The 27,739-nt window shown below is 38.1% G+C and overlaps 1 protein-coding gene across 8 annotated transcripts in view; it reads left to right on the top strand.

The window, feature by feature from the left end:
- WWOX (WW domain containing oxidoreductase) overlaps positions 1 to 27,739 on the top strand; it is a 487,168-nt gene that overhangs the window by 205,434 nt on the left and 253,995 nt on the right. The window contains exon 9 of one of the 8 annotated variants that reach the window (XM_069026703.1): positions 25,125 to 26,287. The exons of the other annotated variants lie outside the window; for them this stretch is intronic. Coding sequence (XP_068882804.1) covers positions 25,125 to 25,133 — 9 coding nt within the window. The 3' untranslated portion in view covers positions 25,134 to 26,287. Of the gene's footprint in view, positions 1 to 25,124; positions 26,288 to 27,739 lie in introns of those variants that run through there. 8 annotated transcript variants of the gene reach the window in all.

Here is a 27,739-nt window from a genome sequence, read left to right as displayed (position 1 = left end):
GCTCTGTGCTACCACCTTGTTTGCTTTTACAGGCGGATCTGTCTCCTGCTATCACTGTCTCCCTCCCTCCCTCCCCGCCTCGCTCTCTGTCACACACACACACACTGGAACAGACACACATTTATTTAAATTGCTGGCTTTACAATAAATGATTGTTTCATCAAATGAGCATCCTTTTCTAGCCATCCTGTTGCAGAATATTGTGATTAATATTATATCCATACCCACTGCCAGTATCAAAGGAACTGCTGAAAAAAAAGATCAGTGGAATTTTTTTTTTTTTGCTATGACCAGTGGATTTGCAAAAGTGCTTTATAAGCTGTTATTTCTTTGATACTGCTCTGAATTTGCTTGTTAACATTCAGCCAGAAGTTTTACAATTACAACAATAATCATAATTAACAGCAGTAATTGCTCCTTGACCACTGAATGACAATGCATATAAGTTGTCATATTTAACCTCTGAAGGGAAGAGAAAAGGGTCTTTCATTTAGAGCATCTTCATGGGGACACTTCATAAAGTCCTGCTGCTTTGGATAGAAATATTCATGTTACACCATCTGTTTATCTGTCTCTTTTAAAACTCGGGTATACTTACATGGGGAACATTCAGAATTTGTGTCAGGCACTGTTATGTCAAGAAGGTAATTCATTGCTTTGTGTAGTGGTTAAATTAGAAGTGTTCTAGTGCTAACTAACAAGAATCTACTTAGAAACTGCATATGTTGGATAATGTCAGTAATTATAAGAACATGTTTGAGCAGGATAGTTTCCTGTTTTTCTAGGTGCCTTTTCCCAAGACTATATTTTTGCATTTTAAGCAAGAATTTTAAGAAATAGTTTGGGGTTGTTTATTAATGAGAAAGGTTGTTCAGTACTGGCTATATTTTATTTCATTTAGATTTTTTTCAAATACACTTTTTGTAGCAGCAATCAGTACATTTTAAGAGAAAAGAAGTGAGATTTTGTAGGAATCACTGAACTCGATTATGGTTGTAGATCAAAATAGTTTCTGCCTGAAATATTTTCAAACACAAAATTAGCTGCTTGCTGTAAAAAATAACATAAAATTTGTTGCATATCACTTTTAGAAGAGTAAATCTCTTTTTAAGAGAATTTCAGGCTAGATATGGCCCGGGAGTAAACTATATTTAATTCTTGGAATATGAGGTGGTAGGGGAGAGAGAAAGACTGTTCCAACTGTATTGAAATTGAAGCAGGTAATGGGGGTATTATTAGAAGTAAAAATGCTTTGTGGATGTCTAGAATTTATGTTCAGATCTGTATCTAAAAAGCACTCCTATAACCTTTGGAATCATTGAGTAACCTCTTAGTTTCTACTGCTATCTTCTTACTTGCTGGCATTCACAGGCTATTGAAAAGAAACCACAGAGTTACAAGAAAATGAGCACTGTATGTTCAGGGAAAATGCTTGAGCTTTACCACTTGGGAAGGAAATTAAGTGGTTAGTGATTTGCATAATGTGGGCAGCACCTTCTACAACATCCTTTATCAGAACCAAAATGACTCATGTCAGACCACAGAGTCCTTTTGAAACCATGGCGCTGTTTCATGTTCTCTGAACCTCTACATACTGCATGGCACCCCTGTGTTCTGTTGTAAGTTTTCATTTTGCACAATGTAGACCTTTTTAATATTTATCAGCATGCTGCCTCTAACTTGATACATTTGTACTGCACAGAAATTGATTTTCAAGAAATGTGTTTTGGATTTTTTGCACGCTTATGGGGTTTGAGAAATGCATATTTGCATAGAAATAATCTTTAGTGAGCTAAATTTTAGAGTATGTCAAATTTATAAATATCACTACTGTAAAGACATATTTTTTAGAAATAGATTTCTGGCACAGTTTATTTCAATTCCATTTTTCACGTTTGTGTCACCAGTATGGCTTTGGCTTGGTACTTTCTAATGCATTTGTTTTCGGCATTCATGTTTTAGAGATTAAACTTTTCCGTTGTCTTGCTCAGGCAGCGCAGCCTGAAAATGAAACGAAGCAAGTGAGGAGCTTTGTTTAAAAAACATCCATTTGGTTTGAGACATGTGGCCAGTAAAACTTACCTCCCTCCTTTTTTCTTCTTTCAATTCCAAGCAGAACCATATTACTCGGTTTTTCTGTTACTTTGTCCCTTTACTGAAAAAGGAAGTTCTCTATTTGTGAACCTCCCAGACACCTCTAAGGCTCATTAAGTTTCCTGTGGCTGTTCCATTTCAGTGTAACTGCTGTGGCTCTGCTCTTACTTTATACTATTGAAAAAATACAGATGCCTCATGCACAATCATAAACAAGTAATAAATTGAATTTGTTTGTTGGTAGAGAGTCCAGAGTTCTATCTGAACAAGAACAATATATGCTTTAAGCACATGTAGTAATATGTATGTATGGAGCAGCAGTATGTGCTCTAAACTCTTCAGGTTGAGATCTCATTGCCATGGCACTGAAAGAATGTTGCAAATTTATTCTCCAGCTCCAGATTTCCATCCTAGAAATGGGCTTTGTGTTCACAAAGGAAACCATCGAGGAAGGAAACTGCCTTGCATCCCCCCAGTTTTTGAGGGTCCTCTGCAGTAAGGCAACACTATTGTGCTTCTCTGTTTGGTGTCAGGGGACATGTAACTCATTTTTCCTATTGCCTGAAGTAAGGAATTAGGCTCAAGAAGTAATAAACAAGCCTAGTTTCTGTGGAGTTGAATGGAAAGATACACTTATCCCAGAAATAAATTTCGGCTAAGACCTCAAAACAGTCTGTAGGCTTGTTGATGTAACAGCTTGACTTGGTTTTGGGTAGATGTGTTCCAGGGAAAAGCCTAGCTTCAAGATTGTCTGTAAGTTATTGCAGTGTTCCCAAATTTTGCTGTAAGTATCATTATGCCACCTGCATTTTTTAGTCTCTGCAGTGTAAACACATTTAATTGTGGTACCTTGACAGAATTTCTGCAGCTGCTTCCTATTCCAAATACCGTGCTTGATCTTTGTATATACATAACACAGGCACAATGACTTGAGGGCAGTTTTCTACTCCCTCTGGAAACGAGCCACTGGTGTAGAATTCATGAGGCTCCTGCTAATCAAATGTCTCTGTGCACTGGCAAAAGTTTTGCTGCATTCACTGGTGTAAGTTTCCATGTGCATTTTCAGGTGCTGCTCTTCTTCTCATGTCCTAAAAAGTGACCTAGCATCAGGGAAGGTGCTTGGCTTGGCCCAGGGCACTCTCACCATAAAAAACCAAGGTACCACAGAGGGGCATTTCTCAGTGGGAGAGTCATTTAGCTTTGGACTTGTTCTTCTTCACTAGTCAAATATGTTGGCCCTTAAGGAATGGTATACGTGGTCTTTGGGTTTGTAGAAGCATGTTACTCGAGAAAAAAAATCTCTATTTGCAGATTATGTCTTCTATTTGCACATATAAATATTATAAATACAGTCTAATAGCCTGTTCCCTTGTTTTATGTATGTTAGAAGATTTAAGGCATTGCAGTACATAAAGAATGAGGTTTTATAATATGTGGAAAAGGAGGGAGAAGGAGGTCAGGGCATCAGGGTTGAGTGTGGCTGTGTTTAGGAATGAATGCTGAGTGTCACACATGGGACAAATTTCTCTATGCTGGCTTGCTCTTTAAAAAGCTGGTAACATCCACTATGAAATATTGCTGCTGTCCTGATTAAAAATAAACCAAAACAAAATACAGTACAATACTCAAGGCATTTTTATTTTTCATCGGACTGTATCAAAAGTGAGAAGAATTTAGGAAATCCATTGTAAAATGGTCAAGGGGAAGGAATTTTTCTATGAAATTCTCTTTGACCGGTTGAAATAGCTTAAACAATATTGACCATTCTCCCACCAGCTCAGTGATGTGTGGCATTTTGAATCATCCATTTTCTATGAAGACTACCTGGGGTTAGCATATCATTACTTGATAACAGAGTTTCAATTCTAACCCAGTGGCAGCGCTGAGCTTTAAGCTGGATACACTTGCAGGCTCATCCAACCCTACATAATTGTCTGTACATTTATTTTATTGTCAACTCAGAAACAAGCTGAAGAAACTAACTGTTTGCTTTAGAACACATTAACTTCTTTATCACATTAATACTGACTCATATCTTATTTCCCAGTTGCAGTAACAAAACCATTCAACTATTTCCCTCACAGGACAATATCTTTAATAGCTTCTGTGTGTTTCCTATTTTTGGCTGTTTCTGTATAAACAGACTAATCTAATAGCATACTGAACCATCTATACTTGGCAGAAATTCAGCAACTCACTCATTTCTATGGCAAGCTGGGATGCCAAGGGAAAAAAAAAATCCTCACTTTTATTGCACTAAGATCTTTCTTAAAGTTGTCTTTTATAAGTGTAATATGGCTATCCCTTGGGTTACTGCAGCACCTTCACTGAAGAACCCCCCATGTTTATTGCAGTAGAGGATAACCCAAATAGGAGGGCATTATTCCCTTCACAATGTCCACAGGAATTCATTTACCTAATGTATTCAATCTCTCTCATGTGCACTGCTTTAAATGGTGGTAAAGCACACACTTTAAAATATTGTTGAGAGCCAGTTGGGAAGGCTAGAGAGACAATCTGGAAGTCACTGGAAAATGCTTTTATGTAGCATCTTGCTTGGGGTATTCAGCTATCTGTGGCAAATCAAATTTTGTTGTCCCTCCATGGTGATCAGAAGCTGTGCTCTGAAGCCACGCAAGACATGTCCCCCATCCATTTTGTGGCTCTGATCCCAGTGTACCCCCATGGCTTCCATGGATAAATTGGTGAAATCCATGGTTCTGTTTCTGGCTCCTGCTCTGTGCCTCAGGATATGCACTTCAATGTACATTTATTTTGGTGCAGTGCTATCTTAAGCAGTCTCAGGCTCCTGCTTCCCTGAGCGTCCCCCCTCATTAAAGTCAGCACTTTTCCATGGTTTATATTTCAGTCAGATTAGTTTCCTGATCCAGTTCATTGCACGCTCAGATAAATTCTTGCACCAGCAAAAACAAGGCAGAAAGAAGTACGCAAAGACAGTGAGTATTTAAACCAGTTTAAGAAGCTTTGGTCATAGACAAATGTCCAGCCATGGTTTGGTGTCTCTGCAGTCACAGCAGGAAAACAACATCCTACATTTCCTACCTATGGTGGGTTGGAATGTGTGATAAATGTTTGAGCTATTGATGAATGTAGCTATGAAAATGCAAATTGTGATGGTTTTCTTATTGTTTTACAATGTATCAGCTGCAAAGTCTCTTAGAGTGAGGGGATTTATTTAATTTTGGGCATTTATCGATACTTACAGATTTATTTATGTAATTGAGATTTTAATGTCCCTGTCCTTGTAATATTTGGGTGTAAGGAGCTTATTGAAACCATCTAGATCTGAAATCAATGCATCTCTAATACAGGGAGGCTCGTTACCTGCATTGGCCTAACGGAACAAAAATAGCTCACTATTGGACTGTACTCAAATGCACAGTGGTAATGCCTTACTTTAAACCAGAGAAATATTGAAGTCTCTTAGGCTTTCCATTTCCTTGCTTGTTTTTTAGACTGTATTTTAAGCATTATTTTTGCTATAGTAGGCCAAGTTCATCCCTAATATAACTGTATTGAAATCAGTGGGGAGACTTGTAATTTTAAGAATAAGAGACAGTAAAGTGCTTTGCTGGATCAGGGCCTAAAAGGATTAGTACTGTGGAATGCTTATGGTGGCCACTGAGGTAACTGTATGAATAAAAGTAATTTTAATTGCACTGGAGCAGTTGGGGAATTTTATTCCACCTCTCAATAAAAGAAATAAAAAAATAGAATAGACTCCCACTGTCAGGCAGAGAATCCTATAGAACATTTTACATGGCTTTGCAAATATTGAAACAGTACAAAAAATTCAGAAGTCTGAGGCATAAACTCCCTAGCTTTTGTTTTGTGGCTTGTGCACGTTTTAAAGCAGGTATTTGGGACACAAATTATAAGACCAATAGGGAGTATTGATTTTTAAGTATAACTATAGTGGCTTTGAGCCCATTCTATGTTTTTCATTAAGGCAACAATTGGAGATTTTTTTTCCCAGAGAACTGAAGCTAGCTGATAATTTCTTATTGTATTCTGTGAAGGAAAACGATGAACAGACAAAGATGATTTCTATATTCAGCCTTTTCCTGATTCCCCAGGAAAACTTGGCATCAGGTGAAACATCTGGTAGAATTCAAGCTCTTCTCTTCCAGGTGCACCAAAGGTGGCTTTGGGACTAGCACTTTTTCCACTAGAATGAATTTGAATGTAGTGTGTGTAAGGCCTTAATCTCCAGTATTTAGTAAAGATACCTTATATTTAGAGTGAAGGGAGGGGAAAAACAAAGACACCAAAATTCATCACAGAGGCTCAGGACATCACAGAGGTGCAGGAAGGGCTTCACAGGTCTCAGCCTGGAAAGCAGCAACCTGGAGCAGAATTGCATGTTAATGGAACAGTCCTTCCATCAATCTGTGCAACTCTTGAGGTTTTAGAACTCAGCATTTGAAATGCAAGAATATTTACTTGTTACGGGTTGTTTTTTTTAGTTTTGTCCCATCTAATTGTGAGGGATTCCAGTTACGTGCTTGAACTAAATGAGTGACTCTACAGATTTTGCCATTTACTCCAGGATTTGAACTTGATGGGTCATGTCATAATGACCTCATAATTTTGAGGGTGAATACTTGTTTGGGGAATATAAGTGACATAATGGCTTACTGATGCAAGAGCACTTGCTCTGGTTTTGGATCCTGCTAAAACCCAATGTCCTCGGGTATGTGGCACGGAGGAACAGTGCTAAGTGTTGTTCCCGACTCTACAGTGCATCTTTTGTGTGGCAAAGTTTTAGCTCAGGTGCTTTAGTTAAACTCACGTGAACTAATTGAGTTTTTCTGTCTAAATTCCCCCTGTGCTTTAAAGAGGTAGGCTCAGCTGTAACCAACTGTTGTACTGGGCTGCAGTTAATGCTGAGATTCACTGACAGAGGAAAACAGTCTCACTGTCCAAAGTAGAGAGTTATTTGTTAATCCTCTCTTTTTGTAGCCATCCAGTAATTCATTAGTAGAGAAAAGTGTCTGTTCTCATTTCTAGGAAAAACATTCATGAAAATAGATGTTCAGTGCAGGTGCTAGAAATGAGGATTTCACTGTAGGTGCAGGGCTCTTGCCCGTGGGTGTGTGCTGCAAAGAGCTGGGAACTGACACACACACACCGTGGTTTTCTGATGTGTCAGCAATGCTAAGATGTTGGATTTTGCCTGCAATAACAACTTTGAAGGTGATCATCAAGCATTCAGTTGAATTTGTACTCCTCTTTCTAACATCACTTTGCTTGATGGTAAAAATCAGAGTTTATATTCACACAGAGATTTGGGCACTTCTTCAGGTTGTTTCTGAGCCTTGCACGTGGCTGTTTGCTGTGTGGCCCTGAGGTCAGGCAGTACTTCCACCCTTTCTTTTTTTTTCTTTCTTTCTTTTTTTTGCCTGTGAGTTGAGGTCTGAACATTGCTGATTTTTGAGCCTCAGATAAGATCAATTTTCCAATTGTGTAATATAGTACCTGGCTTTTCTGAATGGCACTGTTAATTGTCATTGACTATAATAGAATATGAATAGCACAGCCACTTGACACCAACTTAATGGTTCTGACTTTTCAATGGTGCCAAGAGTGTAAGGCTAGAGGGGAAAAAGGGTCAGAGGAGAGATAAGAGCTTCCGATTCCACTGAAAAAGATTAAAGCTTCTTTATCTTTCAAGTGGTACTTGTGAGGGTCACCATTTCTGTGAAGTCACCTTTAAACTGGAAGTGATTGAGAAATTTCTAGTACAAAAGGTCTCTTAGAACAACTCCACCCCCCTCCTCCACAAGGTTTTTCCAGGTTAATAAGCAAATAGAAAGATGCAGGTCTGGGATGGCTCAAGGAGAAATGTGGGCAGTGATATTGTGGATGACACTACCTGCCCAGAGAGCAGCATCGCTAACCCTGTTAGCCCTAAGGAAGAATCACTCTTGTTTACTGCTGTTTTGTCCAGCTGGGAGCTCTGGGAAATTTTGTGATTCACTTTAGTACCTCTTTTAAAAAAGCTTACTGTCCTTAAATACACAGCTATCACTGCCTTCTGGGAATCTGATCATACACAAGATTACCTGCCTAATCTGATCGCAGCAGTTCTCACCATTCTGGGCTGTGAGGGACAGAGGCCAGGAGCAGAAAGATGTTTTATTTCCCTTCCTTTCTGGAACATCACTGCAGGGAACAGTCTTTTTTCAATGCATTAAGAACCTGTCATTACTTGTATGGAATGCTAGATTATGGATTTTACATTGTTCTTATTTTTTAATATAATTTCTCAGGGACTTCAGAACATCTGGTAGCTAAATGAGAGGAGTAATTGCTGTGTGGAAATCTGGGAGAGGTACCTGGTGTGCAGATGAAGATGTGTGTTTGAGTTGTGTGCAGGATGCTTTGAATGTGGGGCAGGCAGGGTGCTTCAAACTGACAAGAGGGCATCTTTACATCAGATATCTGGAATAAATTCTTCCCTGTGAGGGTGGTGAGGCCCTGGCACAGGTTGCCCAGAGAAGCTGTGGCTGCCCCATCCCTGGAAGCATTCAAGGACAGGTTGGACCGGATTTGGAGCAAGCTGGGACAGCGGAAGTTTGGAACTGGATGATCTTTAAGGACCCTTTCAATCCAAACCATTCTGTGATTTCACGATTCTTGTACTGACTGAGTCCTTAGCACTTATTCCACAGGTGCTGGAGAGTCAATCCATGCATACAAAGTTTGGGTCAGCACAGTGTGTCAGACTAATGTTGAATTTGTTTAGATGAGACCACAAAACTAAGCTGCTAGACAGAAATAAGAGTCATTTATTTGTCTATTTGTGTTCTGATGTTGAAAGAATGCTATTAATGTGCAAGGGACTGACTCAGCAGAATAATAAAATACTGGCAATGTTATGGTTTCAGGTGTTTCTGAAGGAAGAATTCAAAAAGTCAGAATAGATGAGAAGCATGAAGAACCTCTGTGAGATCATTCATGTAAATACCTGACATGAAATAAAGTGAATCCAGAATTTAAATACCAAGTAAACAGATATTAGAAGGAGGGATCAGTCTAATTATCTTAATATATCCAAAAGGAGTGGTATAAAAAAATCTTCAGTTTTCTTGAATCTGAGTTGGGCAAACTCTACCAATTTACACAAGTTAAAAATATTAAAGGGTTGCCTTCTGAGTGGTGTGTGTCAGTGGGTATTTCACTGTTGTAAGGATTTGGGGGGGTGGAGTTGTTTTTGATGTTTTAGCACTAAGACTGTTGTTTGAGAACAAAGCTTCCAGAAATGGTTGTCAGGGAAAGTTTCTTTATTCTGCCTGATCTAAGTTTTCCCAGTAGATTTCTGTTTAAAAAGAAAAAACAGGAAAAAAAAAAAGGCAAAACAGTAGAAGTGAGAATTAGATATAAATATGACACTAAACTATATCTTTTAATACAAAAGAACTCTTTTTTAATTAGAAGCTTGGAAGGACATATCCTTTAATTGCTGCACTTGTAGTTTCTGGGCCATCAATATCCTTGCTTCTTTCATTAATAAACTGGCAAGTCAAGTAGGAAAGCTGCAGGAGTATAATTTTTTCCCTTAAGCTCTACTTAATCAACAGCAGACTTGATCAAACAGAAAAAAGAAAATGTAAATCAGTTGCATTAATTCTGCTGGCAGTAAATAGTAGGAAGAAAGCTAAACATGAAAGAATGCTCATTTTGCAGCTGATATCTGGGGTAGGACTGAAAAGGAGAAACAGGTAGTTAAACAGCTCTTTAGATTGTGAGTGACTAGGGGAATACTGGGGTTTATGTATGGATTAGCACGGTGATAGACCTTGAGTAGCAAAAGACGATGACTAATTACCTGACAGAGCAGCACTCCATTCGCCTTGGTCATTGAAATTAATTTCTGTTTTCAGGACTGGCAGAAAGCAGCTGCAGAATTTCAGTTCAATACTCAAATTAACTAGGAGTCTAAATTATTTCTTTGCACATACAGTATTAGAGGAGTGGGTTACTAAATTGATCTTGATTTTACACACCGAGGCAAGAATTATTCCACCTTTTCATCTGAAGTCCATGTCCCCTGAAATCGGGGAATAAAACCTGTGCTGTAATAAACTACTTGTCACTGATGTGAACTCTGTCAGATAGTTAACATCTTAACGTTTCCTGGAATCTCAGATGAAGCAATTATAAAATCAAGTCTTCTGGGTTGGAAGAAAATTTTACTACCTACTCTGCTTGAGTAAAATACACTGAGTTGAATGAATTCATAATTTGAATAGGATGGTGCCCAGGAATTTGTTTGTCTTACAGTGTGTGTCTTCTTGACAATCTGGTGTATTTGTAACTTCACTGACCCATAAAAGAGGTGGGAAAGCTGTCAGTAGGTTATTACTGATGAACTTGTAATAGTTTGAGGCATGGCAATAGAAAAAAAGGAAAGCCAACTGCATAAAACCTGCAGAATCAACTTTGTAGGAAAAACCTCCATACACTAAAATGAAGTCATACATCCCATGATTCTAAAATGCAGGAATTCTGCCAGATTTCCACATTGACAGTTGACTCATTACATCCATGAGCATTTCTGCTTTTGCCAGTAGCAAAACTCCCAGAGCCTTTTTTCTGTTTAAAGGTTCCTCATATTTTAATTTATTTATTTGGCAAAAATAAATCTGAAGTGTTTATAAAGTAAATAAATATGAGAGGGAGGAAAAAACAAGAGTATGAAAAATGGAATAAATATTTGATATTCAAGAGTAAATTTTATTTCAATGGAAAATTAGCCTGGAGGAGTGTGTGAAAGCTTTTTTTTCAGCACTTGTGCCCTATACTATTCTTGCTGAATAAATTATGTTACTTCCTGCTCTTTCCTGCGTGCTGCCTCTCAATAGGCACTTCTAGGCAGAAGGATTACCACATAAAACCAGGAGCTTTTATCTTACTGTATCTCAGTCCTGTGTGGAATCACTGTTGTAACTGGTCACCTTAGTAACTAAAATGTGTTTTATTTCCTTTGGTGATGCTAAGCCAACACAGCTATGGAAGAATGGATCAGATTTTATTCTGGTTCCATAATGGATTTGTAGAGCTAGCAGTTATTTAGAAAAGAAAAAACAAAACCAAAGAACATTCTTTTAGTCAGACACTGAACAAACTTGATCTCGAGGTCAGTGAGACACAATACACTGAGAAATGTGCTCTGGCATTTTAGAGTCACATTTCACCGTATAGTGGTGGTAATGGTTATGAGGTTATATACAATAACTTATTTGTATTGTCAAAAATAAGAAATCTACAAAACCAATTTTGTTAAACTGAAAGTTAAAAGTTATTTTAGACTCCAGTACAGATATTAATAAGATTAGAATATTGTAATCATGTTAAAAGTTTTATTCCCTCCCTAGTAATTTCTTTCATTGTCCTTTTGCTCTTCAGTTTTATTGTCCAGGTATTATTTTATCCCTTTACATACTCTCTGTGTTTTATTTTTGCATTCATTTAAAGACCTTGTATTTTTTTTACCAAAAAGAACCAGAAGAATCACTACAGAATGACACATGGTCTTAGGCATATTGTTTTCCTGTTCATCTTGCTGATGGAGACAGAGTTCTGTCTCTTTGTTGGTATACCAAGAACCTTGAATTAAATTGCATTTAGGCAACTGATTTGAGCTGGCTTTGCACAGAGATGTAGGTGTCATTTATTCTTTTATGTTCTGGAAAATTAATATTCCTCATTAATGCCAAGATTCTACCATGATTACCATTAAGCAACCACTAGTTTGAATTCCCTTGCACTGCCATTACAGCAGATGATAATAATGATGTGTTTTTTTCTTTGATGTGGATAACACATAGTCCTGAGACTGAGAACTACACTATTTCAGATATATATTGGTGATCTAAGTAATTTTTTTCTTATTTCAGCCTATAGTAGAAGGCATCATTAATGATAGAGCAGATATGGGTTTGTGATGGTCACACCTACAAGTCCGTTGTCTACAAATGTGAAAGTAAGGTCAGCTCTGAGAATGGCTTTGGGAAAGAAAACACAAGTGCATTGAATATCTCTCAAATTGAACTCAGTCAGTCTGTTTTCAAATGATTTCTACCAAATGCAGGATTTGAAAAGCTCAATTTATCTTTGTCATTCACCTGAACTTCCATTCTTCAAGTGTATATCACTCTCTATTAAAATACTGATACATCACTTCTTACATAAAACTTCTGTGTTGCAAAGGATAACCTAAGATATATAGATTCAGGATATAAATTTCCTTGCAGGAATTGTGAAAAAAAGCTTATAGAAAATGGGAGAATTTTAAGAAACTGTGAGAAAATTAAAAAATGATAAATATTAATTTACTGACTTCTAAGAAAAAAATGATTAAAGGATGATCTGTCCTTCTAGACACTTGTCCAGCATCGAGTCTCTTCCTTTTGCTCTGTGCTAACTCAGTATCTCAAGAATCCTGTGGAAATTTTTTTTGTTTGTGAAATATTGTCTTCTCAGCACAAGGCCATTGCCATGGTCAGGAACCTCTGGTGGTCTTGCAGGGGTAGGAAAGTGAAAAACCTGCTCATTGTGGCAGCTGACACAACAAGGAGCGCTGGTGAGCAATTATAGTCTCGTGACCATATACTGTAAGTTGTTTAATTGTCTTTTGCTCAGAGTTAAACAAACTGGAAGCTTCAGATGGCAGGGCACTGCCATTTTTCAACTGAAATTGCAGAAACAGGAAATCTATAAAGAGGGCACATATTTCACACGTTTTCTCCACTTGCTGCTGAGACCATTATTAATGCAGCAATTTAAAAATAAAAGATACAGAACATTAGAGTTCTGAAGGAAGTCTCGTTTTTGTGAGTTAGATTAATTCTTCTCATTGCTAAAGTCTTGAATACCGTAGAATATTACAGAGAAATCTTCAGATCTCAAAAGCCAAACCTTCTTTGCTCTTTGCCAGAGCAGTAGTAGTGTTTGGGGGAGAGGAACTGGGATAGCACCTTAAAAAGCACCTTAAACCTGCTAAATAAAATATTTACTTTGGGCCAGATCCTGTCCTGGTGAGCACTGTGGTGGAGCTTGCTTATGGTTAGTGTATTTAATCTCCTCCTAGGACCCAAATGATTAACCTATCATGTCATGGGGAGGTATTTATTGGAATGGAAATGTTCTTGGGTGGTTTGTGTTCACAGGTTTAAATCAGAGCTGAGCATAGAGTTTTAGGGCCTTATTCACAGTAAATTTTATGTTGGTGAAAGGTTATGGAATGGGTTTCCATACCATGTCTGCTTGCTCTCACAAATCTCAGAAGACTCTGAACTTTGTTGTGAGTGGGTTGTTTTTTCTTCTCTTTTTTTTTTTTGGGGGGGGGGGAGGGGGGGTGCATGCCAAGGAAAACAAGGGAAAAGTTCCTGACATGCCAATTTTAATTTTGCAGTGCTCCTTTATGCCAAACTTGCCGCATCAATGTAATCTCCTGTAACAACTGGGGCTCCAGGATGAGCAGCTGTTTTGTGGGTCTCACTTAGAAGCTTCTTTCTTAATACCTGTGTCTGGTGAAATTTGAGTTATTACACCACTGGGCATGTAATTAACTCACTGCTCATGAGTTAGTGATATCATTGCTGGGTGATCCTGGTTTTGGAAAGGAGCTTCTTCACTGCCCTCCTGAGCAATCTCTTGGGCTGTAAAGCTGTTCCTTGTGACAGCACAGGAGTGTTAGTGCCACAGAGCTGTCCCCACTGGCTTCCTCACCTATAAAGAGGAGAGAGGAGGAATAACGAGAGGTAACTTTAGCCAAACAGTGAATGTTTGCCTAAAGGAAATGTTTAAGAGAGACACAGAAACTGATCTGTCACTGCCCCAGTGTGAGATGGTTTATGTACTGTGTTATTTGTGTCATGATTTAGTGTGTTCTGTCATTTGGTAAATGCAGGACAAGGGTTTGCTGGAGAAAAAGAATAGATGTGAATACAAAGGACTGTAATGCTCCTGTGCAATAACTTGTCCACAGATTTTGGAGATGTGGATAACATTGCTGAATGGGCAGGGAACAGAAGAACACAAAAGTTTCCTTCTCAGTTTTCCTATTTAGTCCATATGTAGATTTCTGTTTATACAGAAAAGAGATAGAATGAGATGAACGAGGTTTTGTGCAGGGTGATGTCAGTGCAAGCCAGAAATAAGTGGCACAGTTATTTCCTGCTCCAGATCTGATGGTTTCATCCCAACAGACTCAAGTTATGGATACCTGTCTGTAACTTTATACAGATGGATAACCTTTGGAAGCACATAAAATTCAGCCCACTCCTGCTGCCCACTGAAACAGTGAACTATAAGGGCCCTTCCCCAAATCCTTAGGCCCTCACAAACAGTTCTACAGAATTCTAGTCTCTGTGCTAATGCAATAAAGTACTTTGTCAGGTTTCTTGACAATGCCTAATGAAAAAAAACCAAAAAAACATTTTAAGAAAGCAAAGAAATCTCTAAATGAAGTGATGTCTCCATATAAACGTGCATAAATACTTCTCTGAGGAGTGGAGAAAAGTCATCATTTTGTGGCAGGTAAAAAAAAAGTTCTCTAATTAACAAAGTTTTATTGGTCTTAAAGTGATTGTTTAAAGTGTGGTTACGAGGACCAAATCTTGTATGCAAATGCATAGTGCCAGAAGTAACAGGAGCTAAACCAAGCAGAATAGGACATAAAATCCTGATAGTAATCTGGTTTCCGTTATATTTTTGCATAGTTCATTCATTTTTCAAGTTTGTTGTTAGAATTGCATTTATGGTAAACTTGACTGCTGTTTGCAGTTCAAGTTAAAGAGAATGTTTTGGTTTCTATGAAGCAGATATACTAAAGTTGGCTTGATAAACCCCCATTGGTATCTTCAGGGAACAAGTAGATTAAACAAGTAATTATACCATAAGGCTTTTAGAAGTTAGTAGATTTAAATACATTGTATGAATCTCATCTTAATGTAGCCTTTTGTCTATAGTTCTTCCTGCCAAAAAAACCTCCTGACAGGAAATAAACATTAAAATAATCTTTAATCCCTTGTCTGGTCTATTACCATTAACAATTGATGCACTTTAATTTTGTGGGATTTTAACTACAAAATGGAATGGCTAAGTAGTGATAATTGGGTTTGGAATTATACGGTCATTTATATCAACAGAAATGCAAGTGGCTGGGAGGGTGATTAATTATTTAACATTTCCTGGCTGTAGTTCCTATTATAGAATTTTCTGATATATTCTGCTGTGAACAATTATCACCAAATGAGGATAAACAAATCTGTGATGTGAAGTCTTATTTATAAATTAAACTATATTTAGAAAATGTCTATTTCATTTGCATTTTCCCTTTCTGCTTGACAGTACTGTCACAATCAGCTTGTTTTCAAGGTTTTCTGCCCTTTTGCTAATTCTTCAGGTTCACACCCCAGATTTTGTGCAACAAAAACAGAGCTTCAGACATCCTTAAAATAATTCCCATTCCATATAAAGATGCAGTTATACAGTCATAGTAATGTTTGCAAGTTCTGTTTCCCTTTCATTCCCTGAAAATAGAATTAGGGCATGCCAATGTATTAGAATTTAATCCTGTGCTGGCATCAGACTACATAATTTAATATGCCCAATTCGTGAAGATTTGGGAGAAGAACATTGGTGCTTCCCTTCTTAAGTAGGGTTCTTTGGCATTTGAACTCTCATCCTTGGAAGCTTTGTCTCAGGAAGTTCACATTTCACATTCTCTCTCTTACATGGAGTCTGACTGTCACTTTGGTGCGTTATGCTCACGTTTCCTTGTTGAAAGAGATGCAAGCACAATTTGCAATTTGTTTTCCTTTTGCTTTCTTACAATATGTTTGCTAAAAAAGATTCATGTGTGTGCTGCTTGTCTGACAACAGAACAGAAAGTAATTCTATTTATGACTTTCCAAACAATTTTTCCTGACAGTTACACTGAAAAGTTTCCCATCGCTAATTTCCATTAAAAACCTCCCAATGAGTATAACCCTTAGTCTGAAAATGGTTACTGAAAGCATCTGAGTTTCTTCTTCAAGCAGAACTCCTAACAATCATCCCTGGCAGTCTTACCCAGAAAACAAAATCCAGTTTACATGCTTATATATCAACAAAGAAGGAACAACAAGATGATGATAATTATTGCTAGTGCAGTGCCTAGATTGTTAGTCACAGATAAGGACCCAGCCACATTAATAAATATGCAAAATCAACCAAAAAAGATTGTTCCAAGTCCATACTGTTTAAAATTTAAGTGTTAATCAAAAGTCAGGGATACAGATAGATAAAAAGAACAAGCGTATAATGAGATAATATTAATCAGTATGATAGGCCCTGTTTTTAGGCATGATATTTTTCTGATGCCAAAAAAAAGATTAGATACCAAAGAAAAGGAGATTTTTAATGTGGATTATGAAGTAAGATAATGAGATAATATTGCAAGTGCTTGTGGGCAGATCTGTAAGCAGAATAAAAGAAAGCATGAAAATGCTTGTTTGAAAATTTAGGAAGTCATCAATGAAAATGACTATCTTGAAGTCGATCTAGGGTGAGCGTAGACATGTTGATAGTGAATCAGGATAAAATGGATTAAATTGAAGAGTTCTCTATAGACAGACTACAGTATTAGAGGAAGAAAGGATGAATTTGTCGTGAAAAAGTAAGTTTTCTAGCAAAGAGGCTCAGCATAATGAGTGTAGGGGCAGAGAGAAAAAAGTGGGTGAGGTATTTGTAGGTTAGACCTTCTTTGTGTGTTGGGTAAAATTCTTACAGTTAAAAAATTGGCAACAAAGCAGACAGAAATAGATCAAGAAGAGAAATCTAGAAATAGAGCGTGGATGAGAAGTTCTGGTGAGGTAGCAGTAATGGCTAGTCCAGAGGTCTGGTGGGTAACACTGAAGGGGAGTTGACCAAATGCATTTTTAGAGAGAACGTGGCAAGAAGTCAAAGAAAATTACAAGATGAAAGGAACAGGCAAGAATATCTTCAAAACCAAGATGCAGGAAATCTTTTCCTGGTTCTTTGCACAGCACCTCTGCAGCCTATGTTCATACTCCCCATCTTGAAGTGCTTAATGGCCTTGAAATTGGGAGAAAGCATTTTGGAAGAGGCTGTCCTGGCTGGGTCAGCTGGTTCCAGTGTGGGAAACCCTATTGTCAGTAATGTTGAATGTTGAGGGACAGAATGCTGTGGGCCCCTGATTGCCCTGGGAATGAATCTATAATGATCAAAACTCTCAATCAGTTCAGGCCCCACTTCCTCAGCTGCAGGGCCAAGGCAGAACATGGCTGTGCACTTTAACCTTTCTCCTGTCCTTTATTAAAGATTTGTGCATCAGCCCAGAAAGTCTCCGGTAGCCTGACATGTGTGAAGTCCGGCAGAGGAAGTGCAGCCACGTAATGTGGTGGAAGTTTGGGGGTGTAGGGCATCAGCTGAGATGGGCAGGAGCCCAGTGCAGATGAACCAAAATGCAGAGTTCAGCTGCAAGATGAGAGATGGGGCTTAGTGGGGTTGTGGGAGCAGGTGACTCAATGTACAGTACAGGGCTGTGAGAGAGCCACAGTATTAACACGTTCTTTGTTTATGCCAGAAATAGATGTGCTCGTCAGCCTTTAGAAATTGAATCTAACTCAACAGCAAAGTGTTACACGTTCACAAACATTGGATTTGATTTCCTTTTAACACACTCGTTAGGTTTCACACTCGGCTTTCCCATATTTTATGTTTTAGTGTGGGCCGTGAGCTACATTTAAGTTTTTCCCATAAACTAAAGCAGGAAGGTCTATTAGATAAACTGTGTAAAATCATAGGCTTCATTTTTCTTTAGGCACACAGCACAAGAATAGTGCAATGGTGCATCATCGCTGCTGGCTTTGTGTCATTGTCAAAATCTTGGTCTGAGCCAGTGGAGACAATTTGAGACTTTATTCATCCATACACATCCAGTATTTATCAGGTGATGGTCCATTAGTTAATGTGTCAAACTCAGCAGTATGTGAGGAAGTGGCAGTGGGTAGAGCACATTAACATGTTTTTCTAGTTCACACTGATCTAAATGACCTAAAATCTAATTGTGTAGATTGCTTATATCTTTTAGCACTTACTGCCATTTAGCAACTGTTACAGTTACTAGAAATATATCCAGGTATACATAAATATAGTTTAGGGGAACCTTTTACTTCAGAAGATTAAAGTGTGTTAACACTGCATGTAACTAATTAGAACATACAGTAGAACATATAGCAAGTGAAGTGTATTTTACATTTTCAAATGAAATTTCTTTCAGCAGATGCTAATACATATTAGGACATCTGTTTATATTTTCCTTCAGTCTCTTTTTTAACTGCATCTTATTTAAAATACTGTTGTCAGCTGAAATAGTATAGCCTTAAACAATACTACTTGTATATGTAGTTGTGAACTCGTATGTCTGCTTTTGAGATGTCTTTCTGCATAAGCAGATTTTTGTTTTGTTTTGTGTAAATGAAAGATGTATAAAAAGTTGTTTTGCTTCATTTAAATTGGAGCAGGGATGAAAAAGGCAGAAAGAAGTCAGTGGAATATAATGTAATGCTATCCCCACTAGGTAAAGTTGTCCAATTATGCCTGGTGTCAGAACTTTTCAACATTTGAATGGCTGGGAGGGGATACTAATTTCAACCTTAATGATTGCTGCTTTAGGAGTCAACATCACAACACTTCACTTATAATTTTAGCACATCTGTCAGCCTGTGCTAAAAAGGAGCCCTGGGCTAGTGGGTGACTGAAGATCCTTTTATCCCTAGAGAGGATTATGTATTCCCTTCAAGAGTGGGAAAATAAAAAGGTTATAAATACTCACCTACTTCACTGCTGCCCACATTTGCCCTGTTGACAAATAGTGACTTTCACATTCTGCTTTTACATTCATAAGCACAAAAATAAATAAAAACTATGCAACTTCTCATTGTATAGCACTTATGGAAGCAGCCCATTTATAATGTCACATATTCTATAACACTATATTGTCCCTAAGCTGGACTTTTTTTCATTTCAATAGATCACATTGATTTCCTGTATGACTTTATCTGCCTAATACAAAGTGGGATTGAACAGTTATTTGTCTCGATTTAGCTATTCCTTATCAAACATTTATGATTTAGCTGTTGCTACAACATCTTGTAAGGTCTTTCTTATTTTTATCTTTTCAGGAAGGGTATGAATGTGATAACAGGGCTGTAATAAATCTATCTCTTGAAAATGAAACATATTTTGGGAAGCTGTGTGCTATCGGCTGTCAGAGGAGGGGAAGTTGAAGGGGCAGGACAGTCATGCAAGTGGATTGTTCCTAGGATGCTGTGGGCACCTATTAGTGAGAATGATTGACTCTTCTAGTGGAGGGTATCAGTGCACTGAGATTGCAGCCTCCTGCCTGCATGGTAGGCTGGTGTTCTGGAGAGGAAACTCCCAATAGAAAAGGGAGTTTTGCCTAACCAGGGCAAATTTAGAGAGCCACCGAGGCTGTAGGGTGAAGAAAAATAGCACAAGTGATAGAAAGGTCAGCAGGTTTGTGTCTTCTCTGTTTATAGAAGTAAAAAAAGTAAGATCTCAGTCTTATTATTTCTGTTTCTCTTTCAATTTCTGTATTTTTTTTATCTGGAGAGAAAAACAAAATAGATGACTACTTATAATAATAATGACTAATTTAATTAAATGGGAGTGGGATGTGCATGACAATAGGACTTTTTTGTGTTGCAGCTTATTTTAAAATGTAGATTGAAAGAAAAAAATCATAGTAAACCTATCCATTGTGTATCCCAGGTGTTTTAATACTCCTAAACAGATCATTTTACCTGAACATTCTCCAAACAACCTCATCATACAGAAGTAATTTATTTTTCATTACATAATGCTTTTCATTCAATGATTTCAAAACGCTCTGCTAAGTGTGCTTTTTGAAGTGCCAAACTAAGTGTCATATAACCCTGGGGAGATGTCTGCTGGTTTTATTGTACCTATTTTGCAGACAGGTAAATTCAAACACAGACAGATTAGCAGACACCCCGTGAATGAGTAAAGGAGGGAAGACCAAAACCCTAATTCCTCCCTGCTGAGAGCCAACCCTAAGCACGTGCCCCTTTGTTCAATACTCAAAAAGTGCTCAGGCTGTGTGTAGGGAAAGAAGAGGAAAAAAAAACTTTGCAGAATCTATAAAAGTTAATAATTACATTGTAAAGGCTACTTATCTGATAATGAACATTTAATACAGAACCATAAATTTGCATGACACTTAGAAAATGTTCTTTTGTTTTTGTCTTCAATTCCCGAGTCTGTTTATAGTTAATTTTTTAACCTGCTTAACCAAGGTTGTATTCTGTCCTGTCTCCTTTTTTATGTCTCTTCACCAGTGCTTTCAATGACCTCTCTGCAAGTTTCTTTATATAGAAACCTGCTATGCTGTCTTGAATGCACAAGGTCAATAATGATTACCCTCTAAGTTTGAAGGGCATCCCCCTTCTCCGCTTGCAAAGTGTATCAAGCCACAAAGTCCCTGCATCCCATAATTGTAATTTCTCTTATGAAATGCAGTATTAAGAAAGGTATCTTTATTTCCCAAACAGTAGAGCTTTGCTACCTAAGTATGTTAAGCCTGGTAAAGTCAAGACAGAATATATATATATTTTTTTTAATGCAGGAAAGTAGACCTGATAATTTATATTTAATTTAAAGCAAATCCACATTAATGGAAACATTTTTTTGAAATATATTTCAAAAGAAGTAAACAGCCTGTTCTTTTTGAATATGTGGATTTCTGTTGTTTAATATCCAAATGATGCAATAAGAGATGGTATTTATTTTTTGTTTCTGAAGAACTGTATCATGATCTCTGCACACTGTAAAGGCTTCAGAGACTTCAGCATGATCTGTACAGAAATGGTGCTACTACTGTGAACTGTAGATGATTTGTGTAATGAAATATGCCTATCTTTTGGAACCAATGGTCCTCTAATAATTATCAATAAACAAAGTCAGTTAAAAGAAACTACGGAAAGGCATCTAGTGATAACAAAAAAATGCTTAAATTGAATTGATACTATAGCAGGCATTGACTGTGTTATCACACAGCTTAATAGCTGGAGCCCTGGTTCAATACCATGAACTTGGAAGCTTTCCTTAATGAAAGAACTGATGTTTTCTGTTCCGTAGCAGCAATAGTTTAACTTTTTAAATTACCTGCTTTAAAAGTTTCCATGCCACTAATTGCAGTACTATATAAAAGGAGGTACTGTATTGGCTAATATCAGAAAATGGGTTCTCAGACATTACTGTGAAATAATGAGTAATTTAAAAATAACTTAATGCAGATATTTTATTTAACATTAATAGATGCACAATAGCTGCTTATTTGGCTTTCAGTGTCTTTTCCATCAGTTATGCATTTTCAGGATCTGCTGGGAAATATTATTTCCTTCCTCCCCCCATTACTATACTAACAACTCAGAAAAAGGCGTATAAGCTAGAAGAAATGTGTGTTCATGTAAATATCTAAACATATATAAATTAGCTTTAAAAATTGAATTCACTGAACATGAATAGCCACTTAAAGTGTAACTGGAATTGACTGTGTCATGCATCAGCCTAATAGCTGGAGCGCTGGTTCAATACAATGAACTTGGGAAGGTTTTCTTAATGAAAGAACTGACGTTTTCTGTGCAGTGGTTGCATTCATCAGACCACACAGTGTTCATTACACTACAAAGGACTGACAATGTGAATTGTTAGGATCATCTATTAGGTAAACCGGATGGGGACAAAAGATAGCAGTGGAATGAGAGACTCCAGTACCTCTGCAGGATGTGGAAGTCCAACTGCTTTGATGACCTTTCACCGGTGCATTAGCATCTATTCACTGTGAGATCCCAAGTTCATTCCCTGATTCTGCTAACCAAAACTGGCAAGGAGCCAGTGGTAGATGCCTTCACCCCTCTAGCTGATGACACAAACTAACCCTATACTTTATAAGGCCACCTTCTTTAATTTGCTTTGTTTCAATACCCTGGAAGTTATGGAAAAATGGGCACTCACTAGTAATGCTAATTAGGCACTGAAACCCACCGTGGTGTGTGGTGCTGATTTGGAGAGGTGCCATACACTAGGGTTGATTTCTTCAGAGGGAAGATGAGCCCTGTGCCATTGGGAAATGGGGAAAAAGCAGACGTGCTGATTGGCAAGGTCGAGGCTGGAAGGCCCATCGCTGACTCAGGAGCAGGCACGTTAATTCAGTGGGGATTTGCATCCACTCTGTCCCTTGCTTACCTAATAGGAGCATTGTTGTGCTGTTTCATAGGGAGCTTAGCGACTGAAAAGGGAGATTTAATAGTAAAGATAAAAGTTTTGCTTCAATTCTCCCAACATCCAGTTATTAAGAAGCTAGTCTGCTCTATGAGGCAGCTCACCACAAAAGCATTCCCAGTTCACAGACAGGGGCTGTGTTAAAGCACATTACAGCTTTAATTCTTTCTCGCTGATGTTTAGAGAAGATGTGTTGGTATCATGCACTGTTTTTCCTTTCACTTGCAGTGTTCAAGCTGAAGTTATTTGAGGGTTACTAGCCTAAAAGTCCATGCCTCAAGGTCGTTCCCCTAACCTTATTTCCCACGTGTTTAAATGTATTTATATAGATAGGTAAAATATGGTAGCTGCTGCCACATAACCTCGTTTCCCTTGCTGACATCTCCAGTGGATAGAATTGAATATAAAGCTGTTATTTGGGATGGGGACATGTAATGTCAGACCTGCTTTGAGCACGGGGTGCAGTCAGTCCACCACGCTCCCTGCCCAAGCAGAGGTGTCAGCTCTTTTACCTCACCTGCCACAGCCACCACCACTGCTACCTGACAAACACATAAGGCATTGCAAAGGAGCAGCACCTAAGAGGTGCTGAAGTTGCAGTGAATTTTGCATCCAGCAAAAATTAGTAAAGAATTACTAAATTACTTTTTTATTTTTTCAGTTTCTTTGAGCTTGTTGAAAATGCTGTGTGTATTTTGATTCCAGCATCTGTGTTCTTGCTTTTCTTTTATTCGTGCTTCTCTGTGGACTGGAATTAGTGCCTCAGTGACAAGTGTCCCACAGTTCTATGGTAACTGCAGTACCATGTCAGGATTTTTTTATATATCATGATTTTAAGAGGAAATATCAGGATTTTCAGAGCACATCAGCCAACTGGTCAGCCAATAAGACCAGTATGATGAAAATATGTCTTTGTTGATATAAAACAGAAACTAAAGAATTTCAGTTAGTTTTGCTTGCTTTTAGTTTCTTTTTTGTTTCTTTTCTTTTCTTTTTAAACATACCTAATTGGAGAGATTTCAATTGTACTCAAACTCACTTGTCAGGATTTGGGTCCATATGCTATTTGCCAGAAAGATTCAGACTTTTCAAGAATACATTTCTGTAAGTTTGACATTGTGGCACCAAAACAAATGGGATGTGCATTGGGAAGCTGTGAGACTTTAAAATTTTGGGAAGTCAGGCCTTGCTGTGCTGCAGTGGGACCTCTGGAGCACATACCTAGAACTGAGTGTATCCATTTCTTGTCTCTGTGCAGCAGGAGATGGGAATGTTCAAAGGAATTAAGGGCGTGTGTGAAATGGTGCCTCCCACTGCCACTTGCTCTCCCCAAACAGCAGCAGGAGGCACCAGGTCTGCTGGAAATGGTGAAGATATTTCCCTTATGTAGGATGACAAGCTGCATTAGAAATTTGGGATAGGGTAAGGAGCAAGAGATTTAAGGAATAAAAATCCAAGTGCCTGATTTGTACAACACCTCTTTTGCAAGCACCCAAGTACTGGGGAAGTTGACAAAAGGAGATGGAGAACTAAAAGGCTTGTTTGCCAAAACAGGTGACATCAGAAATTTTGTTGAGGACAAATTAGTCCTTGCTGGGATAGTTGAGCAACACACGCCCAACTCTTCAGCTGTCCCCTGTGTGATACCAGATTCACCTGAAGGAAATAAAGAGGAAACCACTCCATGTAACTGTGATCCTTCAAAGAGTCTCATGCTCAGTCCTTGGCCCAGCCTCAAATGTGGGAACAAGGAGCAGCAAGGGGACTGATGTCTTTTGATTTATCCTGCAAATCAGGGAGCAATACAAAAGTTCTTCAGTCTATGCATTTTAAGCATATTTTTAAGCTCTTCTTTTTGGGTATCCAGTGTAGTATTTCCTGCAGTAGGAGGAAATCAGTTATCTGTCCAGGATATTTCACTGCTGAAAATGCATCATATCACAGCTTTTATTGTTGTATGACCTCCCCTGAGAGTGCAGTCTATGTACAGGTGAATACAGCTAAAAGTCTGTGAATTGTTACTTGCTACATTTAAAATATCCACAAAAATTATAATAATTTTTTTTATTAGACTGGAGGTTAAGATGTAGTTTTCTCATTAAAGAAAAATATACTATTTTAAACTTAGAGCTTGCCAAAATTGTATTTGTCTTAATGTTTATAAAAAGAGATTTGAAGATATAAAGCCAGCCTATTTAAGATTTTCTGCTTCTTGAAGCACAGGGGTTGATCCTCCATTACACTGAAGCTTATTAATGCCACTCTGTGGGAGTTTTAAAGGGGCTCCTCATGAGTTTGTGCACAGCCTTCACCATGCCCTGTTCCAGATCTCTGGAAACACTGGTGGGTGAAAACAGAGAGGAACTACAGGCCTGTGTTCCTTCCCTGTGGCTTTGCTTGGAAACTTTGTTCAGGCAAAATATGAAATATTTGTTTCAGTTTTGCACTTCACTAGAGGCTGAAGCTGTACAAAGCAGCCTTGAAGCTGCTGTGACTGGAGGGGCCTCAGGAATGTGGCAGTGATAGGTGACTTAAATCTTAAAATGTGTTGTCCCAGCTCCATGGGAGGAGGTCAGAACCTAAGATCTCAACATAGTTAAAATAATAAAAAGCTCCAGGTAGCTTAGGACATTCCTACATAACAATCATGTCTTTCCTCTTTCCTGTAGGTGTGGTGAAGGAGGGGTGCTCATGGTAAGGATTTGCTGGTACTTGTAAAGAGGAATGTATTTACTTCGAATAAGTTCTCTAAACCATCTGTTTGGGCAATGAGTTTGTGTGGGAAGTGAAGTGGGATGGGTCAGGTTTTTTTCACTTTCAAAAATTGGATGGCAATTATTTTATTATGGGATTTCAGTAGGAAAATAGCAATTTTGTGGAACGGCTTGTTTGTGGAGCAAAGTTGTCATCTGTTGCTATTTTTCTCTTAATTAGAGAGGCATTTTGAATTATCTGTCAATGTCCCCTAGAACCTGGGATAGCTGGTCTTTCTTATGTGATGAAATCGAAAGAAGCAAGTGGAAGGTGCATCTGTCACAACTGATAGGAAGTAGAATGAAGCCCAAATATGAGAATAATTAGCATGTTTGGACTGTAGGGAAGAACAAGCTCTGTGTCAGGTATGAAGACTGTACCCTGTTTCTTTGCACTCCCCTGTGCTCTGTTTCTGATGCAATTCAAACACACTTGTAATTATACTGAATAATATCCATTAATTTCATATCTGTGTAGGTTTTTGGGTCTTTAAATATGGTCAAGATCCCCGTTTTTTAATTAAAATATAATACTAAGGTACTTGTGATTTGTGAAGAAGAAAGAGAAATGAAGTTTGACTTGCTTTCTCCTTTCCTTGTGTGCAGACAGCTCCTTCTCACAGGGGTAGCTCTAGAACAAGGGAGCTTTACCAAAGCTCATTCACAAAATACAATCCTGTGCATGGCCTATTACAAGTTGGAAGTGTATCACAGAAGATGACCAGAATCAGAATAACTTTGAGGGAAATAATTGTGCTTGTCTGGGTGGTCCACACGTGTGTACTGGTGTGGGGGAGAGAGCATGCTGGCAAAAACATTTAATTGCACAATAGCTGTCAGATCATCTATAATTGAATCAACTCTGCCAGTGTAACAAAATCCTAGTGTTCTCAATTTGAAATCACTTAAGTAAAATGATTTTGTGGTGTTTAAAAAGCAACAGAAAAAAATTCACTAAAGACCATTAAGCGGCCTCAAGCCCCACGTTTCAGTGTTCATTTGTACCGATTATGGTGTGACAGCTCTTGAGTTTCCAATGATAACAGCCATCTGACTTGATCTGAGTTCAATGGATTTTCACTAAAATAGAATCATCGCCTTTGTGATGGATAGAAAAAGTAAAGCAATACATCCTGATAAATGCTCTGGCTTTTTTTTCCCCTTCCCTTATTGTGACCTTGTACAATCTATAAGTGAGCAAAGCTGAGCCCTGGCCACTGCTGCAACGCATCAGGACTTTGAAATTTAAGTAGCTCTGAAACCCATCAATGGGGTGAAGGGAGAATGGCCTGAGAAAGCGATGGATCATGCTTAGAGGGCTCACAGGGAAACAGGGTAAGCTGAAGGTCAATACGCAGACATGTCCTGAAGGAACAGCTCAGACACTCATTCACATTCACATCTCAAAGCCACTGCTGCTGTAGCACTGTGAGGAGAGATCAGGAGGAGAGTAAAATAAAACAAGAATTTCAGAGCATAGAATTTCTGCACAGAGGCAAATGGCACAAGGGTGCAGTGTTAAAGAGCTGTAACCTGTAGTGGTGGTGCAGTGCCCTCATCATCCCATCCCAGCAGCAAGGAGCATAACACCATGGAAGTGCATCCTTGCCAGTACACTCCACTTGCTTTCAAACTTTCTCAGTCCTGCTAATTGTGAAAAGCGTTTAACATTTTTAATATGTCATTGATCGTTTGTAACACATTATTCAGCATGACATGAAAGTGAGCTAAACTAGAAGGGATGCAATCTGAATCCATACACATGCAGACAAGTAATTAAGGGTCTTTACACTTTGTGCTTTGTGTGTCTGAGCGGATGGGAATGTGCACAAAACTTTCACAGGAGTTTATATTCTGATGGATTTTTGTTTTGAAGAAGGTTTGGATGCAGGTACAGACTGGCCTGGCTGTAGAGAGCTTAAAAAATATGGGGAGAAAGAGGAAGGGAAAGAAAATACTAAAATAAAATTAGTATACAAATTTGAACCCGCAGTTGCCATGCCTAAAGCAGAAATTGCCGAACAAGTCAAGAGGCTTATTAGCATTTTATGTAAATCAGTTATTACTGTTCTCCACTTCCTTAATTATCCATGTTATTTCAATACAACCCTTTCTTTGATGTCCCAATTCTATATTTAAATAGTGCAAGATTTCTATCATATCCTCCCGCTGAGGTTTGTTCCATGCAAAAAACATGCCAAGAGCAGCTATTTTAGAGACTACTGGGAAATGTTTAATTGGTTAATCCCATTTGAGTTATGAGGGAGTATCGCCACGCACAGAAAACAGAAACATGTAAAGTACTGGCTTGGAGAAGTTTACTAAAACCTGCAAGACTTCCCCTGAAATTTAGCCCTGAAGATGTTTTGTTTCCTAGGCACCCAGTGGGAAATGATTCAAAGGAAAATCCTTCAAACTTCTTTGAAATACACTAAATGATTGATTCATAGTAAAAATATTTTTGAATTAAAACGCAAAGTCATTTTTTTTTTTTGTTCTTGCAGTGTAGAAGGGGTCTCTCTTTATATTTG

This window comes from Aphelocoma coerulescens, chromosome 11 (assembly GCF_041296385.1).
Source record: "Aphelocoma coerulescens isolate FSJ_1873_10779 chromosome 11, UR_Acoe_1.0, whole genome shotgun sequence".
NCBI lineage: Eukaryota > Metazoa > Chordata > Aves > Passeriformes > Corvidae > Aphelocoma > Aphelocoma coerulescens.
This window is presented reverse-complemented; position numbering and strand designations above follow the sequence as displayed.